This window comes from Somniosus microcephalus, chromosome 7, assembly GCF_052327205.1.
Source record: "Somniosus microcephalus isolate GS21.2 chromosome 7, FLI_Smic_1.0, whole genome shotgun sequence".
In the NCBI taxonomy this organism is placed as follows: Eukaryota; Metazoa; Chordata; class Chondrichthyes; order Squaliformes; family Somniosidae; genus Somniosus; species Somniosus microcephalus.
This window is the reverse complement of record NC_140993.1, coordinates 255,463,750-255,487,117: the sequence shown is the minus strand read 5'-3', so window position 1 is coordinate 255,487,117 and position 23,368 is coordinate 255,463,750. Positions and strand designations below refer to the sequence as shown.

General features: G+C 40.2%; 1 protein-coding gene across 2 annotated transcripts in view; it reads left to right on the top strand.

Annotated features, from left to right (window-relative positions):
- The window catches only part of LOC147115247 (sal-like protein 3), a 77,816-nt gene extending 54,667 nt beyond the window's left edge, over window positions 1-23,149 (top strand). For both annotated transcript variants that reach the window (XM_085993634.1, XM_085993633.1), the window contains one exon: window positions 7,741-23,149. In XM_085993634.1, the coding sequence (XP_085849760.1) occupies window positions 7,741-8,172 (432 nt within the window). In that variant the 3' untranslated portion in view covers window positions 8,173-23,149. The remainder of the gene's footprint in view (window positions 1-7,740) is intronic.
- Window positions 23,150-23,368: the final 219 nt, after the last annotated feature.

Genomic DNA, 23,368 nt, shown 5'->3' with positions numbered 1-23,368 from the left:
GATATTCAAGAACTGTCAGTCTTAAAAGTGCCACCTAACAATAAAATGGGCAAACCGAATTAATGCAGCTACTTTGATTTTTTTTTCTTTTTTTTCAACAAAACTTTTACTTTTTAAATTTATTTTTGTTTTAGTGAATTAATAACAAACCTGTGAAATTGAAACGGAATGATTATATGCTATATAGGATTACACTTAACATTCCTTTCCTTCTCAGATGTAACAAGCAAAATATTTTAAGCTGTGACAGCTCAGCATTCTGCCTCTTCTCAATTCTGTCTAAAACCACGTTCTTTTAGAAGGATGGTAGATATAAATTTACTGGAGTTAAATCTTAAAAATCCACGTGAGTTCATTAAAGCTTTGCAGCTGTCACTTTCAGCATGTGACAAATTTGCAATTTTAGCTCATTCACAAATTTTAAAGCTTGCTTTTGAACTAGACTGCCATGGTATAATTTTAAAGGTGCACTACATAATAGTCCCCCCCACCCCCACCCCACTTTTATGCTTTTACCATGGGTAGATTCAGTGCTGGTCCATATCAGATGCGAATAAGTAAGGTGGAACTGGTCTATCTGGTTTTCTCTACCCAACTCAGTTAGATTGTTTCATGGTGGTGAGGTACTCCGTCTTTAGCCCAACTGCAAACAAAGAGCATGGGGAGAGAGTAGGGGTTCAAAATATAAATGCTGTTTAAGGAAGCTGTGTGCAGTGTTCTCCCATTGGATGTTCTGGGCTAACAAGATAGTGGTTACAATAATGGCAAAGCATAGCTTATTTGTTAATACATAGTTGCTGACATGCCTGTTAGAAGTACAAAGTTAGATAGGGGAAGACAAAGGAGGAGAGGGAAATCAGCAGAATAATCTGACATCCCGTTAACATACGGTTACGCTATTCCAACATGGTAGCCCCAGCTAAGCCGAAACTCTCGTTGTTATATTTAATGTTTCTAAACAAGTTAACATTGTGGAATTTTTCCATCCAGAAATAAACTTGTTGCTGTTTCCCAAAGTAGTTTGAGTTGGGAATTAGATTTTCTAATTAGTAATTGGCCCAAAATCGTGATATATAATGGTAACTGACTCATCACCTGTTTTTTTGGTAGAGTACAATTGCATTTTATTGAAGAACGCAAAAAAAAATTCAGATACTTGACAAGCACCTCACTGGAGAGATTCACAGCCATAACTACATATTATTAAAGGTGGATGACACATCATTTCATTTGTGCATTTTTCTGAACAAACTGTACATGTATTTGGAGGCTCTTATTTATGTGAATATGAGGAATGGGTGATAGTGTGCAATCCAGGACTAAATCCATGCAAGATCACATTCAATCATAGGTGGATTTCATGGGGTATGTTTCCTGTTATGCGCCTGAATGTGTTGGATTGCCTGGGGAGGCTGGCACACCTGTTAGGGAGTCCTCCCAATGTATAAATGGAAGAGAATCAGTCAGGTTCCATTACCAGCATGCATTTTCCTTTATACACTGCAACCTGATGATCCTATACACCAGATTTTTTAAACAGGAAAATCTGCCCCATAAGTTTTAGCTCCTGCTATTAGCAGAAAAGTAATGCCAAACAAACACAGGGGGATGGGTGTAAATTAATGAAAATTCTCCTGGTTGGAATAACCTCAAATTTTTTTTCAACCTGTTCTTAAACTCAAATGCTAAACTAACTAAAATAACAAATCGTGTTTGTTTTTTTTTCCACTTTTCACGGATGAGCCTGGACATTGAGTGTCACCAGTCTGTTTAACTATAGGAATCATCACAGTCAAGGCAGGCCAGTCCTCACTTGACATCTACATGTGCACTATCCAGCAAGGGTCACTGAATAGGGACCAAGGAGTGGGAAGCCTAGAGCTGATTTTTTTTTCTCTCTCCCTGGACTGTCAACCAGTTGTTGGATCTTCACTGACATGCTTGGCTGAAGTCAATATCATTTTTAAGAATGGTCCCCTTCTGTCCTTAATCAAATGTTTCCCTCCTCCACACGACACCGTGAGCCAAAGCAATTGCTGTTATTGTGTAGTGTTCCTTTAAAATAATAGCAAACGATTCCATAACTTTCTGTTGTTACTGTTTGAGTTCTAAAATCAGATTTGTCAGACATTAGTTGCAGCAAATATTGTCTAGCGTTTAAGTTATAATTGTTGCTTTACATTTTAACTGTGAATACACAACAACGCTGGACAGTTCGGGCTTTGATCTGCCGCACTTACACAGGACCTAAGCCTTTGCACAGTTTAATTCAATGGAGCGATGCTTTGAGCAGGGTTCAATTTTGGTCATGTGTACATCTCCATATCATATGAATACCTCATTAAATCTTTAAAAGTTATAGATACCATTTTTAGCTTTAGTGATCAGGTCAAAGCTGAGCTGTCAATTATTATTGTTAATATTATTTATATTGGGAGACATTAAACCAAGAACTTGTCTGCTTGTTCCGGTTCAAGTGGAAGTTAAAGACATTTAGCACCATTTGAAGAAGAGCAGAGAGTTCTTTCTATGTCTTGGGTGACTGTCCTCTCAACCAACACTATCAGAGACAGATTAACTGATCATTCATCTCAATGCTGTTTGTGGGAACCTGCTTGGCACAAAATGGCTGCCACATTTGCCCAACAAACAACAGTCACTACACTTCAAAGTAATTAATTGCCAGGAGTTTTCTCGGGGCTTCTGCCACCATAACTTCAGCAGAAGATCATTGGGAACCCCATTTGCACGGGTAAACAGGATTTCCTCCCAAGTTACGAAGCTCTGAGGAAATTTGTTCGCATTGTGTCTGCAGTACTTTGAGACATCTCTGAGATAGGATAAGGCGCCACATCAGTGCAAATCACTTTTTAAATGTAACCATATAATAGATATATTTTGAAATTTGTTCTCCCCAAAAAGCTTCCTGAATAAAAGATGTCCCTATTAATTTGTAAAGTAGGATGGGTCGTCCATCCGTATCTCCATTGTCAATGTCACTCCTTGTTTAACCATGTAGGATGTTTGCACAAGTAGCGCTGTAAGACATTTCCCCTTTTCCCTCTTTCTCTTGGCAACCCAACTGAGACTTAGCAAATCTTCTGCATCAAAAAAAAATCCGTATCCAAGTGGGCTCCTAGTTAAAAGTCCCAACAACTGCCTTGTTTTCAATAGAAATTAGCTTTTAACAAACTACCTGTAAGAAGAACATGACTGTTTAAATCCTAAAACCAGAGTCAGAAGGGCATGAATTCTGTAGCTAGCACTGGACTTTTTCTTACAGAAGTTTGAATGATGAATTACAGTGAGTAAAATCAATATAGTGATTTGATAAAACCTTTCAAAGATTTATCTGTACAACAGAGAAATAGTCATTCACCAATGAAAGAAGTCTTGTCCAAAAAAGGATATTACAGATATAGTGAACTGACTCAGACATCTAATTTTATTCAAGAAAAATTAACACTTCCTCAGACAAAAACCATTTTTCTCTGAACCACTCTTATTATCTATCATTTTTTGAATATATTAAAAACGGTGTGGCAGCATGCACAGACATCACACTTCAGATGATGTATTTTGTTACAGATGCAAAGCAGGCTTAAAATTATGGCGCTGAGCTCCAATCTGAAACTGACGAGCACATTCCAATTTGCAAAATTCCCTCACCAAGCAACAGTTGAACTCTGAATGACCATTGGCAGTGTTTACTTACAACAATTGGACTTTGTGGCCTTAAAATGACAAGCACCTTAAGCGCAGCTCCAGCTGAGAAGCAAGAGTAATTTATCGTACATTATGTCATATAACACTGTCATGAGAAAGTAACAGGGTACAGGTCGGGAGACTCTACTCCCACAGAGTCTAGTTTGACGGGAGGGTGGACTGGAGGTCACAAACAGCTGGAAAATCGGGCCACGGTACGTTGAGTATGTTGACTTCCAACAAAAACTTGCATTTATAGAGCGTCTTAACGTAGTAAAACATCCCAAGGCACTTCACAGGAGCGTTATCAAACCAGATTGGACACCGCGCCACATAAGGAGATATTAGGACAAGTGACCAAAGCTTGTTCAAGGAGGTAGGTTTTAAAGGAGGAGAGAGAGGTGGAGAGGCGAAGAGGTTTAGGGAGGGAATTCCAGAGCTTAGAGCCCAGGCAGCTGAAGGCACGGCCGCCAATGCGCAAGAGGCCAGAATTGGAGGAGCGCAAAGGTCTCAGAGGGTTGTAGGGCTGGAGGAAGTTACAGAGATAGGGAAGGGCGAGGCCATGGAAGGATTAGAAAACAAGGATGAGATTTTAAAATCATCATGCCCACTTCTCCAATCCATGCTGGGTGGGTAGTTGCCAATGATCGACCCCATCTGGTTAACTGTGAACAGCATCATGGGAGATTTGGTTGTACAAAATGACATATAGTCTACGCCTCATAATTTTACGTGACTTTTGCACTAAACGAGAGGTGGGACTGCCATCACTTGATTTTACTCTTACCTATCTGATTGTCCCCATTGCATCTCCAACAATGGCTTCTCTTCAAACCCATGCACTGTTATCTCCAGAATTCCCTCAAGGATCTATCCTTGCCTCCCCTCCTCATCCTCATCTACATGCTGGGATAGATTTTTAATTTACCACCCAGTCATGAAACTGGCTTGGCAATTGGCCGTCATTGTGAAAACCAATGTTAATTTTTTTTTTCTTAAAATTTTAAAAGCCTGATTTCCATTTCTGTTTGGAAATGCAAATTGGGCAGTTTCTGTAATGAACGGCCAATCCACAATGCCAGATTTATGGCAAGTTGAAAATCTACCTCTCTGCCTCTTGGCAACATCTTTCGTAGACATGGGTCGGAATTTTGCCGGTGCTCAGAAGGCGGGTTTGGAGGCGGGTCCGCTGTCAAAATAGCAAAGATTGACAGCAGGTACGAAACCCGCTGTCAACCCACCTCCACGCGAGTCTCCCAGGTGTCGGGTCTGTCAGCGGAGAATTGACCTGACACCAAGCGGCGGGGGAGATAATTGAGCTCATTAAATGGCTTGTTAACAGCCAATTTAATGGTATTTTGAGGCTTCCTTCCAATTTCACGTTCTCCCCCACGGGTTACCCACTGCTCGGGGAACACGCCAGCTCAACCTGGCGTGTTTTGAGTCTGCTTTGATGTATCTGATAAGCTGACAGCTGCAGAAGTGGTGTAAAGGATGCCATGTTGCAGATGGTCAGTTTCAGAGCGCAGAAACTGTTGGTTACTGCATTTGTAATACATATAGTGATTTCTTTAGCTTGCAAGTGCTTAGAGCCAAATATATGTCCAGTGCCACCTCATTGGAACAACCTCTCTCACCATTGACAGATCACTTCTGTCATCTCACCTGCAGCTGCCATCTATTGCAGCAACATCAGTGCCCTTGAAAAAAATCAGACCTTGGTCCTCCGAATCCTTCCACGATCAGCCCAACACCAACATCACCAGGTACACCAACAACATCACCAGCCTTCTCCACCATCACCCGATGCTGCACAGGACACAGGGCATCAGCCCCTGACAACGTTGCTGCCCGGGAGGCCAGCGATGGCATCAACATGGCCAGATTTGCTTCGCTTGATGCTGTAAACCCTGGCTGCCACATGATGCGCCAGGTTGACACCATCCCACACCAGCACTGTGAAGCATCCCTTTAATGTCCAATCCATTCCATGCACACTCATCACTATAGGGGGGGAAGTTATGTCTCGACATTCACTGGAACTCAGTAAGACACTTCTCAAGGTGCGCACAGATCTGTCCAATAAGGGGCAGTGTTGAAAATATAGATTTCACTGTATGACAACACATTACCAGAAACTTCACATGGACATTGGCTAAACCTCTCAAGTGCCCACCCTTGTGTGTTGTTAGTTGGTATGCTTGCAGTAGGATGAGGGTGAGTGTGAGGGGTGGCTAGTGAGATGGGGAAGTGATAATGTAAATAGAGAGGGATGGGTGGAGGTTCAAGGTAAGTTGGTGTGAGTAAGGATGTGCAGGAGTAGGGTAGGGAAGGCAGAGTGATGTGGATGTGTTGAGTGGCACAGCAGGGTGAGTTTGAGTGTGGCTTTGCAGTAACGTTTCTTGATCCACTGAGATCAATGAAAGGTTTGCGCCACTGCAGCCAGGGACCCCTGACGACATCCCTGCTTGTGCCCTCCTGTGTAATTTGCAACCAGGCTGCGTTGGTGTCCTGGGGAGGTCTCTCCTGCCCTTGGAAGGGAAGAGATCCTCCCTGCGTGCTGTGACTCCCTCCATAAGCATATGGAGGGAGTCATTGGAGGGCCTGGGTGCAAGCACCCACCTTTGTGCAGTGCTTGTCAGTGTTTGCAGCACCTCAGTGCTGTCAAACACTGACAGAACAACTGTCAAACTCAATGTTGCCGTGGTCCCTTTAAGGAAACCGGCTGATGACACTTCATCAAATGACGTCATCAGACCCGCTTCCTGTTAATTGGCCGAGAAGCCCACAGGACAACCTTAACAAGGCCAATCAAGGGAAAATCCCTTTGACAGAGCGGCTGCAGCCGGGAGCAGGACCGGAACCCGGCAACCAGCTATCCCGCTACCATCCCACCACCGCAGAGAAAATCCAGCCCTTCTTTCGGGACCGCTTCCATTCATGTACGCTGACACCTGGCTCTACCTCACCACTATCTCTTTCAACCTCTCCACTGTCACTGTGCTGTCCGACATCCAGTCTTGGATGAGCCGCAGTTGCATCGAGCTGAACATTCGGAGGACTGAAGAAATTGTTTTCAGTCCCCACCACAGAGTCCGTACCTCTTTGACCAAATTTTTGGTCGCTTCTCCTAATACCGCCTTCTTTGGCTCGGCATCCATTTTTTTCTGATTAGCCTCTGCGAAGCAATTTGGAATGTTTTTCTACATTAAAGATGCTATATAAACATACGTTCTTGTTGAATTATCCAGTGATTCAAATTAAGCAACATAAATAAAAAAAGAAAGTAGAAATTTGTGACTAAAAGATTTGAATTATAAACTCATAATCATATTTAAAATAGCAAAATACTGCGGATGCTGGAAATCTGAAATAACAACAGAAAATGCTGGAAACACTCAGCAGGTCAGGCAGCGTCGAGGAGAGACAAACAGAGTCAATGTTTCGAGTCGGGGACCCTTCATCAGAATTTCCAGTTCTGCCGAAGGATTCGACCGGAAACGTTAACTCTGTTTCTCTCTCCTCGATGCTGCCTGACCTGCTGAGTGTTTCCAGCATTTTCTGTGATCATATTTAAAATGTTCCGTTTTAAAAAAGTGATGATTGTGACTATTATGAGCGATTACAACCAAATCAAAATTAATTTTTGTTTAAAAGCTGGAAATTTGAAATATAAAAATAGAAAATGCTGGAAATGCCCAACAGGTCGATTAGCCTCTGAAAGAGAAAAAAAAAACAATTCATGTTCTGACAAAGGTCACATCCGAAATGTTAACCTATCTTTCTCTTTCAGATGCTGATTGACCCTGCTATGCATTTCCAGCATTTTGTGCTTCTATTTCAGAATTGCATTTGGCACACTTCACTGTTTCAAGATTCCTCTGCTGACTGAAACCCTTAAAGAGAATCTGTGCAGATGTTTGTAATAGTGGGGTAATTGAAAAAACACATTGCATATCAAAAATGTATTGCATTCGAAAATATATTCTTTTTAACAGTGTGTTTTTTTTGTTACTGTTTTGTGTTTTCCGTTAGGTTCACATGGGAACCCATATGTGGAATAACGCTCCAGCAAGACGAGGGCGTCGTCTGTCAGTGGAGAACCCAATGGCTTTACTAGGTGGTGATGCTATGAAGTTCTCAGAGATGTTTCAAAAGGATTTGGCAGCTCGGGCAATGAATGTTGACGCAACATTCTGGAACCAATACGCTGCTGCTATTACGAATGGTCTAGCTATGAAAAATAACGAGATTTCTGTTATACAGAATGGAGGCATTCCTCAGCTCCCTGTTAGCTTGGGGGGCAGTGGTATCGCAGCTTTAACTAGTATGACCAGCGGAATGGACAGGGTTCGCACAGGCAGCAGTCCGCCTGTTGCTGGTCTGGAGAAACCGAGCACAGAAGGAGGAGCAAATCGGCCATTCGCTAGATTTATTGAAGATAACAAAGAAATTGGCATTAACTAAAACATGGCGCTCTTAAACACAAGTAACAAATGGACCATTTTACCTTTGGAATCTTGTACTATATTATGTACAGTTTTTGGAGCATACCTTCAATAGTTGTTAAGATATGACTTCAACTCCAAATACTCCGTTGTTGTGTTTTCTTGCTCCTTTACTCATACCCAGAATCACGAAAGTTCCATATTCTGGTTATGGTTTGAGTTGTCTTGCAAGATTTGCATGGTACTACTTGTTTCAATAGTAAATTTTACAGAAAAGTACTTCAAAACTAAAAAAAAAAAATTGTACATTCATAAAATTAATAGGCTCTTGGTTACCGTGAACAGATGAACTGTTTGATGGATTGGAAACTGGGTGGGGCCATTGCTCTAATTTAGTTCCTTGATAACGATACTGTGAGTGGAATCGCTAAGGGCCTGGAAAGCATAAACTGACTGGAGTATGGCTGGACAAGTGTGCTAATTGTCTTCACATGAAGTAGAAACTTGAAATTATATATAATTTTTTTTTCTTTTAAGATATCCTGCTCTTTAAAAAAGAAAAAAGGTGATTTTTTTGTGTCCCCAGAGATGTGTACTATAAAAAGTGTGCTTGTCTGTACTATTTATAATGTCAAGATTATGCGGGTCAGAAATAGTATCCAGCCCCACCCTCATTTTTTGGCATTTGCATAAATATATGCAAGGTATATGCATATATCTACGTGTTTCTTATTAAAAAAAAACCTTAAAATTTGTTACTGACAGCTTTGTAACCACCGCATTAATTTAAATTGTAGCCAGATACATGGTGAAGTCTGGAAGTCTCTTTTCTCACCTATGGAAAGAACAAAACTTGTAGGCTTGTCATTTATTTTTTTTTTCCAAATGCAAGTGAATGCCATTGTGACCTATTTTTTGATGAAAAATTTTAAACTGTTTTAAAGAAGCTGCTATTTAGCCCTTTTAGGTCAGATATGTGTTTCAGATAAGAGAGGGCAGGATTGTGTTTGATCAAGTGAAATCCTCCATTAAATGACCTTTTAAAAATTTAGAATGGGACTTAATCTAAATCTATTCACTTCCAACTTCAGTCATATAGAGAGAACACACCCTATTTGTTACTTAAACTGTCAGAAATCACATGTATACTGCAGTACTTTTTAGTTTATTCTTGAAATACAGAATCTCAGTCCTCCCAGCAAATTTTATCTTGGTTTTATTTTAACATTTCTGTGTTAAAATTTTATTTTCACAGACCCATTACAAAAAAGTGATGGTCCCCCTTAACTATGGTGCTTGCGACCCTCTTTTAACTATTAATATATTTAACTGATCAACTGGTACATGTTTGTTACTGGCCCAACCCAGTGCAGTATTAATAGGTTATTAAATAGCATGCAGCTTGGGGGCCAAGAGTCCATTTAGGATGTACTTGATGCCATGGAACTGCATACAGTTTAAAAACTTATTTGTATCACATAATGTGTTTTATTTTAAGAAAATAGCATCTACGGATTTATTCCAACTGTTTTTAGCACAATTAACACTTTCCTAAAAGAAATCCTGTCTGTGCTCTTTTAACGTAGATGTTAACTCAATTATTTCAAACTGCTTAGCATCTACATTAAAATGGCACAGACAGGAATTTATGCAAACGTGTTAATGGGTGCATTAAAACTGTACAAAAGGAATTGAATCCACCAGAGTCCTATATTTTTTAATTGGTCAGAAATTGTTAACAGGACATTTTATTTGTCCCTTAAAGTAGGTGTCAACATGAAATCTTTTATTGTTATTTTCTCCTATGAAAAACAACTTTTAAGTGTTACGGCTCGTGGGAAAGTTGCTCTGGGTCTGGCAATCCCTACTTTTATTGTCCTGCTTCCATTGTTTTTAGTGGAACAGAAATGTCAAGATGTGAGGCACAAAGAGATTTTCTTTTTTAAATCCACATGCCAGTAGGTATCTGGCTTTGCTCCATTTTTCGGTGACTATAGTCGGGGGCATTTGTACACTGGAGCACAAGTTTTTCTGCCCCCCCTGCTCTGCAGAGTCGCTTATATTTTGCACACTTCATGGAGCTTTTGCCTTCTGTGTTGACAAGAAGATAACACACTTTGGACAAATAGGGAGCGACGAGCCCATGAGGAATCTTTAACCCCCACTTACATGCCACTATTTACTGTTAAATTAGAGAAGAGAGTTTTGTTTTAAATGCATTAAACTTGCTGATTTAGAAATTACTTTTCAGCTGGAACTGTCATCCTTACTCGGTGTCAATCCAAGTGTAAAATCACATCTGGAACAGATGCTGTGAAATCTCAAGTGTGATTGAGGAGATGTGATATCCACTTCATTTGTTCTCCTTCAAATTTTGGCAGTAGCTGCTTTGAGGTGCTGCTCAGTTACCAGCAGCAACCACTGTCATTGCTGTGCCCATTCTTCATAGAGTCCGCAATGGCCATGGGCGTAGAGGTGTGAGAATAAAACTGTTATGAATATGTTCTCAACTCACGGAACTGAGCACATATTCGGTTATGTAGCAATCGATTATTCTGATTGAGAACAAGTTCTTCCCAGAACATGACCATGATACTGTCCCTGCACTGGTAGTACTTTTTGAGTCTTCATTTTGTTGCGCAACACAGCAGATGGGACCAATCATGGACCCAGAGATGAAGCAAAATTAAGTCTTGTGGAGTAACTTCATTTTGTATCTGAAGGTTCTCCTGACACTGTTGCACCCATGTAGGTCTGACCTTTGTGCCAGTTGATCATTAAGAGGGTGAAACTCCTCCTGTGAACAATTTTACTGAGTACGCCAGCACGAGTACAAAGCGGGAAATCCCATTTTGTACTCGCACTGACGTTTTTCACTAAAATGATTGACCGGCGGAGACTGATTTGTATAATTTGAATTCTGTAATGGAGCTGGGATATGTAAAATACCTTGCACCTTATGATACAACTGAGATGAGTAAAAGAGATTTGTGCAAACTTTATTTTTGACCTTTTTAAACCCAGCAGATTTACGACTGAACAACAAATTTCCATAGTCTAAAGACAAGTATTAAATGTAAGATAAGAAGGCGTATGTTATAAATTTGATGAAAGTGTTGTAAATTTTCTTTAATGTTTAAAACGCTGGAAAATGCATTCAGCCTGGCTATTTGTCTCCTCGGTATGCTTTGGGTATCAAGCACAACTGTCCTTAATGGTAAAAAAAGTGACACAACTGGTGATCATTTATTAATGGTGCACCATAGTAAGAAGTCTGACAACGTTTTTAATCTACATTATTATTAAGTAAGCTAGCAAATCGGGATGGGTGGAGCTTAATCAAAACTTGAACTAACAGTAACCGTTTCGTGTACAGTACTACCTCATTTTTTTTGCATTGAAAGCACGGTGGACGGTGGTGTAAAAACTTCCATTTGTATGAAACTGTTTTTGAAGAGATATTGCAATATGAATTGGGCAAAAGACACGGTAATCACATGGTGGAGTTTGCATGGCGGGTATTTTGAATGGACTAAAAGTGGGACAATCTGCTCATTGAAAAAAAAATTTAGGACTCCCTTAAAGAACGTTAAAAAAAAATCACTTTACTGGTTGTTTCTGCTATCTTGTGATAATCAACCAACATGAAGAGTCACGACTGATCCTAGAAGAGCTGTTTTGCCCCCCACTAAAACTATTGTATTTACTGCAAGGGGATTTGTTCCTACAGTGAGAACAATGCGTCAATCCTGTGTTACTTCCACCTTTTAAGCACTAAGTGTGGGCAATTTGGGAACCTTTCAAGAGCATAAATAAAATGAAACAAAACAAGTTGTAAGGTGGCTTAACGTTGCTGTATTTTCAGCAGTTGAATGTTTTATTTATCTGTGTCATTTTTTGGTGTGAATTTTTGTTACCCAAATGTTAGCATTTGGTACCATGTAGTGTTCTGTCCATAAGGATCTGTAACTTAAGACTTCTAAAGCAATGTAAATAGGGCAGTAGGTAGACTGAACCCTTTTGTATTCAGGTGCTGGTTGTTCCTCTCTACATGGTGAAGAGAGACACTATTTTTATACTGCGATACCATGTAGGGCTGGGAAGCCAACCTGAACCAGTTGGGAATTGTTACCTATATCCAATATTTTTATTAAACCTTGTTGGCTTGACACATCTACTGATTGAAATGGATGTCTTAGTCTAGGTTACTATTTTGTCATATGGAATAAATAAAAAAAAATGCAGGATATGATTTGCAAGGTAAAAGCGTTTTTTTCTTTCCTGACCCTGTCAATTTTCAAAACCAGAATACTGGAATAGAAGTTTATGGTTTATGATGATGTCCTTCTAAAGAACCTGTTAATGAGAGTATTTAACCCTGCAGTATCCTTTTTGAACGGAACTTGATGTAAGTGTTATCTAATTTAAAATAAACTATTAAATGTGAATTACTAAATGACCTGCTGGGGGTTAAAATGGGAGAATCTTTCATTGGTTAATTTCTTAATTTGTGAAGTGGAACGTTACTTTGAAAATGGAGATGCTGTATCTTATTTAATTTTTGTTTATTAAACAATAACTCTTTTACGGTAATTTCCAATGAGCTACCTATGTCAGTGGTAGCATTTTAACGAAGGGTCAAATCACAAGATTCCTTTCCTCCATGGTTCACTTTGATTCTCCTACCAATATTAAATGCATCCTCCATTGCACTGCGGCAGATTTCATAGCTTGACCTTCACTATTATCTTGAATAGTGACATGCAAGGTTTGGAAAATGGAAAGATTTGTAACCTAAGTCCCCAATCGCTGCAAACGTTGTGCTGTTTTGCACAAAATAATATTGTCTAACATTAAAATTGCAGTAAAGCAACACAAGAGAATTTCTCCTGCTCCTGCGCCCACTTAGTTCCCATGGGGGGCAAAAATCACAACATATTTTCTTCTACTTGTGTTGACAGTAATTTTCAACATTAGCACTATAAACTTAACAATGCTTTGTGTATTTTATACTACATTTAGCATTTGAGTGATGTACCAACTGATACTAAACTCTGAATGGTAAAACAAGGTGTGCTTTTCATTCCAAGAGGATTAAAAAGGAAGAAGCCCCTAACAGATAGTAAACACTTCTTGCGTATTGGCAAGATGAGGAATATACAAAACACCGGTAACATTATTTCACTTTTATTTCATTTTCTAGACCAGTGGGAGGAAAGGCAGTGGGAAGAATAAAGAATTTGTGTTATGGCCGGTGGAAAAATGGCACGTTGTGTTTTCAACGCTGGAGGTGGATTTAATAACTTACAATGGAAGTTGAAATTAAATTTAGTCTGCATCAACAGTGAAAATATTAATTACATCTCAGTGCTGCTGCAGGATATGTTAATTATATTCCAAATTTAAAATATGACATCTTCTTTGAAGAAATCACACGGGGCACCACTTTCATTCATAATGTCTCTTAGAAGTAACTAAAGATGCAGGTAACATAAGAAAACTTTAGGTGACAAAATACACGGTTCAAATAACAAAAGTCTGAAAAATACATAAATATATAATAAATATGATTTTTTTTCTTGTGTGGCAGGCTGGGGAGCTTTCCTGAATGTTTACAACCATAGTATCTGGATGAAGTTTTTCAATTTGACTTGAATCAGAATACGTAGACCAGAAAAAGTTGTCTTTTATAAACAGAGAACAATAGCAAGTCCTCATCATTTTGTTAACATGCTGGTTTATAGGTATCTGCATAAAGCGGTGCAGAGAAATCAGTGCTGAGTTGTAGTGTCAAATCCACCGTGCTCTGATCAGGAAAGCCGCCCTCTATTCATGCTCCACCCACAAGCATCCAAATGTCAATTCATTTTTTAGTATGAGCAAAGAACCAACAGTACCTTTATTTGCTAACACTGAAAAAAACCTCCTCAAGGTGACCTCACAGGGCTTGCCAAAATTCAATGCACCATTTGTTTGCCAGCTTTATTCCCCAGTTATCCTGCTACTTTTCTATCAAGATGATGTATAAACCACATCACACCAAAAAATCTACAGAAAATAATTTTCATACAAAACTGAATCAATCATGTCACAGATTTGGAACGATGCCTTGCATTGCCATGGTAAAGTCATCTAGTTTTTAGATGGACACGTCAACATAATTAGATGCCAATAATTGAGTTGGTTCAAAAGTAAATGTTATACGATCCAAATTCTTAACAAAGACTGAAAGCGCATTCAAATAAGATCAAACTGCACAACTAAATGGTTTTAATATATGGATGTGGAATGTGTATCGGTTCAAGATAAAACTTGCAAATAAAAGTTAAATTATTTAAACTTTTAAATCTAGTTTTTATGCCAAAATAAGGTAAAGGATCACGGATTTAAAATTCAGTGTCAGAAAATGTGCAAATCATACATAAAAATGCATAAATCAAGTGCAACAATTAAAGTATTTCAGTATTGTCATACTATGATGCAGCAGAGTCCAGAGTTTCCTGATTCCGGTATAGAATTCTAATGTATCTTTCCAATCACTTGGAAAACTAGTCTCAGGAGTTTTTTGGGTGGGAGTGGGGGAGCTATGTACTTGCCATGGCTCAGCTGTACTTTCACATCAAAGGAAGCAACCAAATTGCGAGAGATTGGTGGAAACCTGATTTATTACCACATCCGTAAGTAGATTGTATATAAACTCACATGAAATTACCCATAAAAATTAAAAATTATAAAACTACAACCCAGGAAACATTATACATTCCCAAATCTCCCATAGCAAAATCAAACAATATCACTGAATATTCAATATATTGTTTGCTAATGTCAGGAATAGAAAACAAATTGTGGGGGGGAGGTGCGGGGTTGGACAGCCAAGTTGGAGAAAAAACAATTTATACCTTTTAAAGATTTTAATAAGAGTTAAAATAGATGAAATTAAAACATTGAACTAGAATAATCAAAGGAATAAAACACAATGATCATTTCCAAATGGTAACCCAAATCACAATACAAAACACCCAGTAATGATCGTACCAATATGTAGTTGGAAATGTATAAAAGACAAAGCATAAAATTATTCAGAAAAGAGTAAAGAAAGACTTGCATTTATATAGCGCCTATCACGACCATTGGACGTCCCAATGAAGTACTTTTTGAAATGTAGTCACTTGTAATGTAGAAAAGCCAGAACACATGAAGAAATACCCAAGTAGGCTGGACTAAGCTAAATTATATTTGTCAGCCTGGGACCAGCATGCAAAATCCAAAAATGCAGGCCAGAAACAACTTGAGAGTTTCCTCAAAGTTATGAAGAATCAGCAACTGTTTTCCCTAAACCCCAGAGCAGAACACTAAGGCAATGGACTTGAGCCCAATTCAACAAAACCCAGATTCCCCTCTCATTGCCCCACATAGTCACTGATGTTTGTTTACCCTGAAATGTTTGAGCCAATACGCTGTTGGCAATAGTCCCAAAAAAAGAAAACCTGGTTTGAAAAATGTATCCTTAGAAGCTTGGAAGTTAACATAACCTTTTCAGACTGAACCATTTTTCAAATCGCCTGAGACCAGGCAGACTGCAATGGCAGCTGAACCTGGCACCACATGACCAGGATATTATGCTACACATACGCAGTCTACTTATAAGCAAATCTGCTGCTACGGTTTCTCATTGATCTGAACTTTATCAGTCCCCATTTTGTTTCTCATTTATGAGATGGAGTTCAGTCAGCCAACTTGAGCAATCTGTGCCCTTATCCAAATATATATAAGAACATAACACATAAGACGTAGGAGCAGGAGTAAGCCATTTGGCCCCTCGAGCCTGCTCCGCCATTCAATAAGATCATGACTGATCTGATCTTGGCCTCAACTCCACTTCCCTGCCCGCTCCCCATAACCCTCGACTCCCTTATCGTTCAAAAATCTGTCTATCTCCACCTTAAATATATTCATTGACCCAGCCTCCACAGCTCTCTGGGGAAGAGAATTCCAAAGATTCACGACCCTCTGAGAGAAGAAATTCCTCCTCATTTCCAATTTAAAAGGGTTGCTCCTTATTCTGAAACTATGCCCCCTAGTTCTAGATTCCCCCACGAGGGGAAACATCCTCTCTGCATCTACCCTGTCAAGCCCCTTCAGAATCTTACATGTTTCAATAAGATCCCCTCTCATTCTTCTAAACTCCAATGAGTATAGGCCCAACCTGCTCAACCTTTCTTCATAAGTCAACCCCCTTCATCTCCAGAACCAACCTAGTGAACCTTCTCTGAACTGCCTCCAATGCAAATATATCCTTCCTTAAATAAGGAGACCAAAACTGTACGCAGTTACTCCAGGTGTGGTCTCACCAACGCCCTGTACAGTTGTAGCAAGACTCCATTCCCTTTGTGATAAAGGCCAACACTCCATTTGCCTTCCTAATTACTTGCTGCAACCTGCATGCTAACTTTTTGTGATTCATGTACAAGGACCTCCATAACACGTTATATGTAACAGGGTTTATATCAATCTTAAACATACATGATTTAAAAGCATTTTGTTATACCATACTACCTTTAATCTGTTGGTCATGAAATATTTTCTTTTTTTACTCTATAGCTCATCAATAACTGCACCTTTTCCAGATTTACTTCCCCTCCCCACAGCACTGTGGCTGCAGTGTTGAAAAATGAGAGATTCGGTGAGAAGATTGGTAGACATTGCAGATACTCGTATTGAAATCAGATCGACATCTGATAGTAGCATGGACCGATCTTCCAGTTAATATTTTGTATTTTAAACACTCCAGTTACAGAATTTAATATTTTAGGTAACTCCGTGTCCAGCTGAAAAACGATGTGGAACTTTTATCAGTTGCAGATTGTTCCGCCTAAATCCTTACTTACGAAATGATCAACTGGCAGCTAAACGTGCCCGAAAAGAAGCGACAGCTACCTGATCGGACTGTGGGAAGTATTGAAGCACACTTCTCACTTACAACAGTCCTCGCCAAAGTTGCGTGAACTACTGTTGTAAACGATTCTAATCCCTTGGTGATACGGGCCGTCAACATGTCAATGATGTCCCGGGGCTTGTATTACGCTTCAGACTAATGGAATAAAATGACATTCCAGTTCACACTTTGAACAACCTCTATTTGCAAGAGCATCTTTTGCAAATATGAAAGTACACATAAACCCAACACCTCACAGGGGCCGCCACATCGACATATGCACATGCACAATTATAAAGGAGCACATCATTCGCCCGACCAGAGCGATACAGTGTAAATTTGCACGGAGGTTGAAACTGATGTAAGCATTTAAAACTTTTGAAAGATCCTCAAAATTCGTGATCTTCAGCATTAACCTGGCAGTGCAAGCAGCAACTCTGAAAGGGAAATTCTAGGAGGCAACTAAGAAATCCCTGTTTTGCCCAGGCTTTGACATGTAAAGGTGTTTTTCCCCCTCTGAACTGTTATTGGGCGAACTATGATTTATTCTATGTGCAGGGAGACCAAACGCAGATTGGGTGACCGCTTTGCGGAACACCTCTGTTCAGTCCGTAAGGGTGACCCCGAGCTTCCGGTCGCCTGACATTTTAATTCACCGCTCCATTCCCACTAGGACCTCACCGTCCTTGGCCTCTTGTATTGTTCCACGGAAGCTCAACTTAAACTCGAGGAACAGCAACTCATCTTCCGATTAGGCACTCTGCAGCCTTCCGGACTCTATATCGAGTTCAACAATTTCAGATCATAACCTCGGCCCCTATTACTTTTTTACTTATAATTTTTTCCACCCCTTTGTTTTGGGTCCTCCCTTTCCTCCCCCCCTCTCCTTTTGTTTCTCTCTCTCACCTGGCAGCTGCCTCTTACCTGCCAGTACACTTCACACCTAATCTCAGCTGCCTTTTGTCTCCACGGGCCTATTACCATCTGGTCTGGCTTCAAATACCTTTTATTGTCTCTTTTGTTCGATCGCAGCCTTGCCTTCGATCTATTTTCTTTTCTTTCCAGGTTTGAAGAAGGGTTTCAACCCGAAACGTCAACTCAAATTTCTCTCCACGGATGTTGCCTGACCTGCTGAGTTTTTCCAGCATTTTCTGTTGTTGTACAATATGTGCGAGTTGGATTCTTAGTTGGAGAAGACATTGCATACACTTTAATCAGATACAAAGTATAGCAGCGTGGTTGAAATGGTTAGATTGCAGTTGTTGCCTGTTTACGTTCTGCTTCTTCTCTATCTTGGCCATCTGTCCCCACAGAGAAGGACATGATCCGACATATCCTGGTAGCATAAGAACATAAGAATTAGGAGCAGGAGTCGGCCATTCCAGCCTGCTCCGCCATTCAATAAGATCATGGCTGATCATCGACCTCAACTCCACTTTAATAACAATAGAAAATGCTGGAAAAAACTCAGCAGGCCAGGCAACATCGGTGGAGAGAAAATAGAGTCAATGTTTGGGGCCAAACCCTTTTGTCAACTTTGTCTGGTCGGGTTTGACCCGAAAGGTTGACTCTTTTTTTCTCTCCACGGATGTTGCCTGGCCTGCTGAGTTATTCCAACATTTTCTGTTGTTATTTCGGATTTCCAGCATCTGCAGTATTTTGCTATCAACTCCACTTTCCCGTCTGATCCCCATATCCCTTGATTCCCTTAAGAGAGTCCAGAAATCTATCAATCTCAGCCTTGAATCCACTCAAGGACTGAGGCTCCACAGCCCTCGGGGGTAGAGAATTCCAAAGATTCACAACTTTTTGAGTGAAGAATTCCTCTTCATCTCAGTCCCAAATGGCCCACCCCTTATTCGTTTCAAACATCGCAGTTCTGGTGTTAAGCTCGGAATTTTAAACATACACAGACGGATATTTTGTTTCAATTAGTTCTTCACTGCCTGCTTCCCAACAACTTGTTTTACACTGATTTTCGAAAGCGACTACAAGCAGATTGCCACAAACTCGCCTAAATATTTGGCGGTATCACATGTTTAAGCAGCGTTCACTTGGAACTGCCAGCGCCATAATAACAATTGAGGGGGTGGGGGGGGCACGCTTCACCATTTTTTCCAGCGATTGTTAGCTGTCTTTCAGTAAGTGAACATTTAATCGGTGTTCTTCTCGATCACAAGCCAGCAATGTAGTATTGGAACAAAAAGGCTAAACGCCGCAGATGCTGGAAAAATCTGAAAACAGAAGCTGCTGGAAAGCCCTTTCCTCAGTCCCGCTGCACACAAGTAATTAATGCGCAGAATTATCGGAGGGATCCGTGGCGATCATACTATCAGCATTCGGCCCCGGAAAGTGAATGTCTCACAGTCCCAAAAGCGGAGTTATGATCGATTTGATAACCATCCCAGTTACCCTCGAAGAAGACTATGTTAAGATAAGATCCGTGCCGATATCAAGCCTTATGTTTTTCACAGAATTGAATGCATTTGTGGGGAAGACAATTGTTGCATCTGCTGTGGGACAAATACATTCAGATCACACCCGGAGTATGTCGGAATCTGCTCAGTCTGCAATACTTACCTAAAGTCTCATTTTAATACCAAAGAATGTGCCTTGTAGATGAATTATGTTTTCAAAAGCCATATTTTTTCCTTGGGTTTTCTGGTTAAGGGAGCCCCCCCCCCCCACCCCCCTCACTAATAAAGGGACGATGTCACTTAAATCTTAGTTTAAATAAACGTTGGGGGTTATGTTAGTCCCTGGTGGGTCATTTTAATCGCTGCTCAGGTTTACGACCTGCGAAGACAGTTCCTGCTTTTCATTCTATCCCAGTTGTATTGTTTTCCTGGTTGTCCCGGTAAAGGGGACTGAGATGATGGAATGGGAGTGAAGGGGCGCACAGGGCAGTATTTCCAGCTCCAGCGGACAAGACAAGGGTAACATTTGAAAATCACACAATCATCACAACCGCATTTCCTTACCGACATGTAGCAAAATAACGCCCAGTATAATTTACTCCACATTGCAAAACACTCGAATGAACAATGCAATTTGTTTAAAAGTCCCAATATTTTGTCCCGTTATTTTGTGACTGTATAATCAATATTCGGTGTGCGGCGCCTTTGCGGTGAATTAATATTATTTCTTAATTTATTACAGGATCTTGGAACATTGGCGGACAACTTTCCCAGAACATAAAAGTTTGCAATGGACATGCGACCATTCGTAACATTGCTTCGTGTTGCCCGTAACTGTAATAACGTCATGCAGCATTTAAGGCTTTTTTTTATCATTAGTGTCAGACCTTCCTGTCGCAATGTTAACACGAGAATGGCTCGCCGTAAGTCTCCTGTTTTATTTGGCAGCACTATTTGATTATCACAGGAGAGGTGAGGCTCAGCAACTTGTCCGGTATTAATACTTAATAAATCAATGATATCACTTGGTCGGGCCCACTTAAAAGGCAATTTAACACGACCCAATAGATGGTATCAAAAATATTACTTGTTAAAAGTGCAAACAGGTGGGGTTTTGTATGTAAGTGTCGAAGGATTAGCTTCACGTACAACAGCAGCAATTAAATATATAAATTTAAAAAGAATCTTAATCTCGCACCGGTGTGAGTACTAGGCAAAAGGAGATCTCAGAGTCCGTTCTTTCTCCCTATGAGTTGATCAATGTGGAAAAAGAGAAGGTATTTTCCACCAACTGATCCAGCTCGTGGTTAATGGGCGTTTCAGAGAAGATCCGCTTCTTTCCTGCCAGTGAGCAGGGGATATTGTGCACTGCAGCTTCGCGGGGACACCGGCACAGTTCAGTTACTCGAGGGTTATCGGGGTAAGATACCAGCCGAAACCCAAAAACCGCGTCTGAATTCAAACATGACTTTTTATTTTCTTTGTGTGAGATAATGGTTTTTGCAAACTTTTCGTTTCCTTTCTATCGAGACACCAGAACCTATTCACACACACACCGCAGCTCTCTTGTCACTCCGGGTATTTTCGAGGAACTGAATTATTCATAAACTGACCGTTTTGTCTTTTTTTTTTGTTAAGGGACAGAAACGAATCGGGGCTAATTCATAACCGACCCTATCAGTTGTTTCACATCCAACAGCCACCCACCTGGGAGGCTGAAGTTACTCAAGCCCCATTTCTCAAACATGTTACCGTTCCGAGATTGGGAACCAGCAGTGACTTGCTAAAGGCATTGCTAAAATAGAACGCGAATTCATTGCACAAGTTGCATAGTTACTGGAATGGGTGGGGACACTCTCTCTCCGAGTGGAGCGACGTGAAATGCGTTTGAGGTTTTCGCAAATCTAGAGACAGAGACCCCCAATAAAGAACTTGCATTTCTATAGCGCCTTTGACACCCTCCGGACGCCCCCAACGCGCTTTACAGCCAATGGAGTGCGTTTGCAGTGTAGTCACGGTTGTAATGTACGGATAGTTACCGAAAGGACAATACTGAATGAACTATGCATTCAAACTGAAAGCATTGGCCATTTCCGAACCAGTACAGGAAAGGTACAAATTGTACAGCAGGCGGCACAATCGCAAAAACATTTTTTTTAAACGGAATGAACTGATAGCAGCTTCAGAACTCGAGAAAGAACACGAAGGCACATTAAACAATTTTTTTTTTAAAGGATCCATCAGCAGTTCAATTTACTATTTTTTTCAAGTAAAATTGCAGGAAATTACTCCGGCTACCTGCTGGGAGATTTATAGGGATTTCATTACCTTGGTAAATTAGTCACCGTTTTATTTTGTGTTATGATTTAATGAATGCATTTAAAACGTGGCTTGTGGCTGTTGCGTGTCCTCTATATTTCCAACTGCAACGGCAATATCAAATTATTTAGACGGTATTTTGTTAAAGACATCAATTATAATTTAAATGCTAATGTATGTTTTTTCCCCAGGTATTAGCAGGGATTCTTTCCCCAGAAGTTACACGTCAGACGAAGAAGCGATATGTATAATGAAATTTACGATATAATTGAGGCTAAGTTCTTAAAATGTTCAGAAATGATCAAGTTAAAGTCTGGATGATTTGACTTCACTGGAGCAATTATTCAATTAAAACCTGTCTCCTGCGGCACAGGATGCAACTGACACCGGACAACAGGTCAAAAGGCAACATTCACTTGGAAGACACCAAACTAGTCAACAACACCTTTTTATATCTGGTTGGTTTTTGGTAGATCTTTGAGTAATTTACATACAACGGACAAAAAAAAACCCCCCGATGCTTTCGGGTGAGCTCAAGAGATTGCTACTTGGTAACGATGGTGAGAAATCCCAGTAAAATGGCAAGTCGTTTAGTGACTGGCCTTTAATCGTCGGCACTAATGACTCTATTGCAAAGCCTAAGCAGAATTATGCCTGTGCTAAATCTTGGTCCGTTTTGGAATAATGATAAAACGAATGATCACGTCCTGAAAAGTCCACGGATATGTTGGGTTTGCTTACTGGTAGCGTATGTGCCAGAATAAATACATCTGCATTAATATAATAACGGCCAATTGCTCTGTGACTTCTCGTTCTAGCACGGAAGCATTCACAGTGGACGAGCATGAACCGAGTCAGTATAATGTTGTTGCACAGCCTTTTATTATCAAATGACCAGGGATTCCATTCAGTGCCGCTACTGATATAGCTCGAAATATTCTAATTTTTTTCAAATCAATCCTCAGGGGCTGGACAAAATACCACAGATGCACCGTGTGGTACCTGACGAGCATTTATCATTGATTTATCTTGCGGTTCACTGAAAATGAACAAGGCTCCCAAAATGACACGGCGACAACTTCCGACAAGGCCGCAACTACACGTGGTTGGGAATAAACCTTTAAGGAGTGTGGCTGAGATAACAAACAAAAGTGGGTACAAGCACATCGTTATGTAATATATTGCATTTTTTTTCTTTTAAAGTTTCTGATTTCTAAGCACACATTTCCTTGTACTCCATTATGGAACTAAATGTACTGGAGTGCAGCTGAATTAAAGCATTTCTTGAATAAAATCTATAATAGCAATAAATAAACTTGTGAAAATGGAATATTTTCCCTGATAATTTTTACTGCTTTTTATTCAAATCTGAAATTGCATTACAAAGTTGAATAAACGCTCTGTCTGGAGTATTCCTGGCAATTTATAATGGTGGTAGTAGAGAACATTTTGGAGCCCAGAGCTAAATGCAATGTGGGGTTTTGATGGAGTAAATAAGGAGAAACTGTTTCTACTGGCAGGAGTGTCGGTAACCAGAGGACACA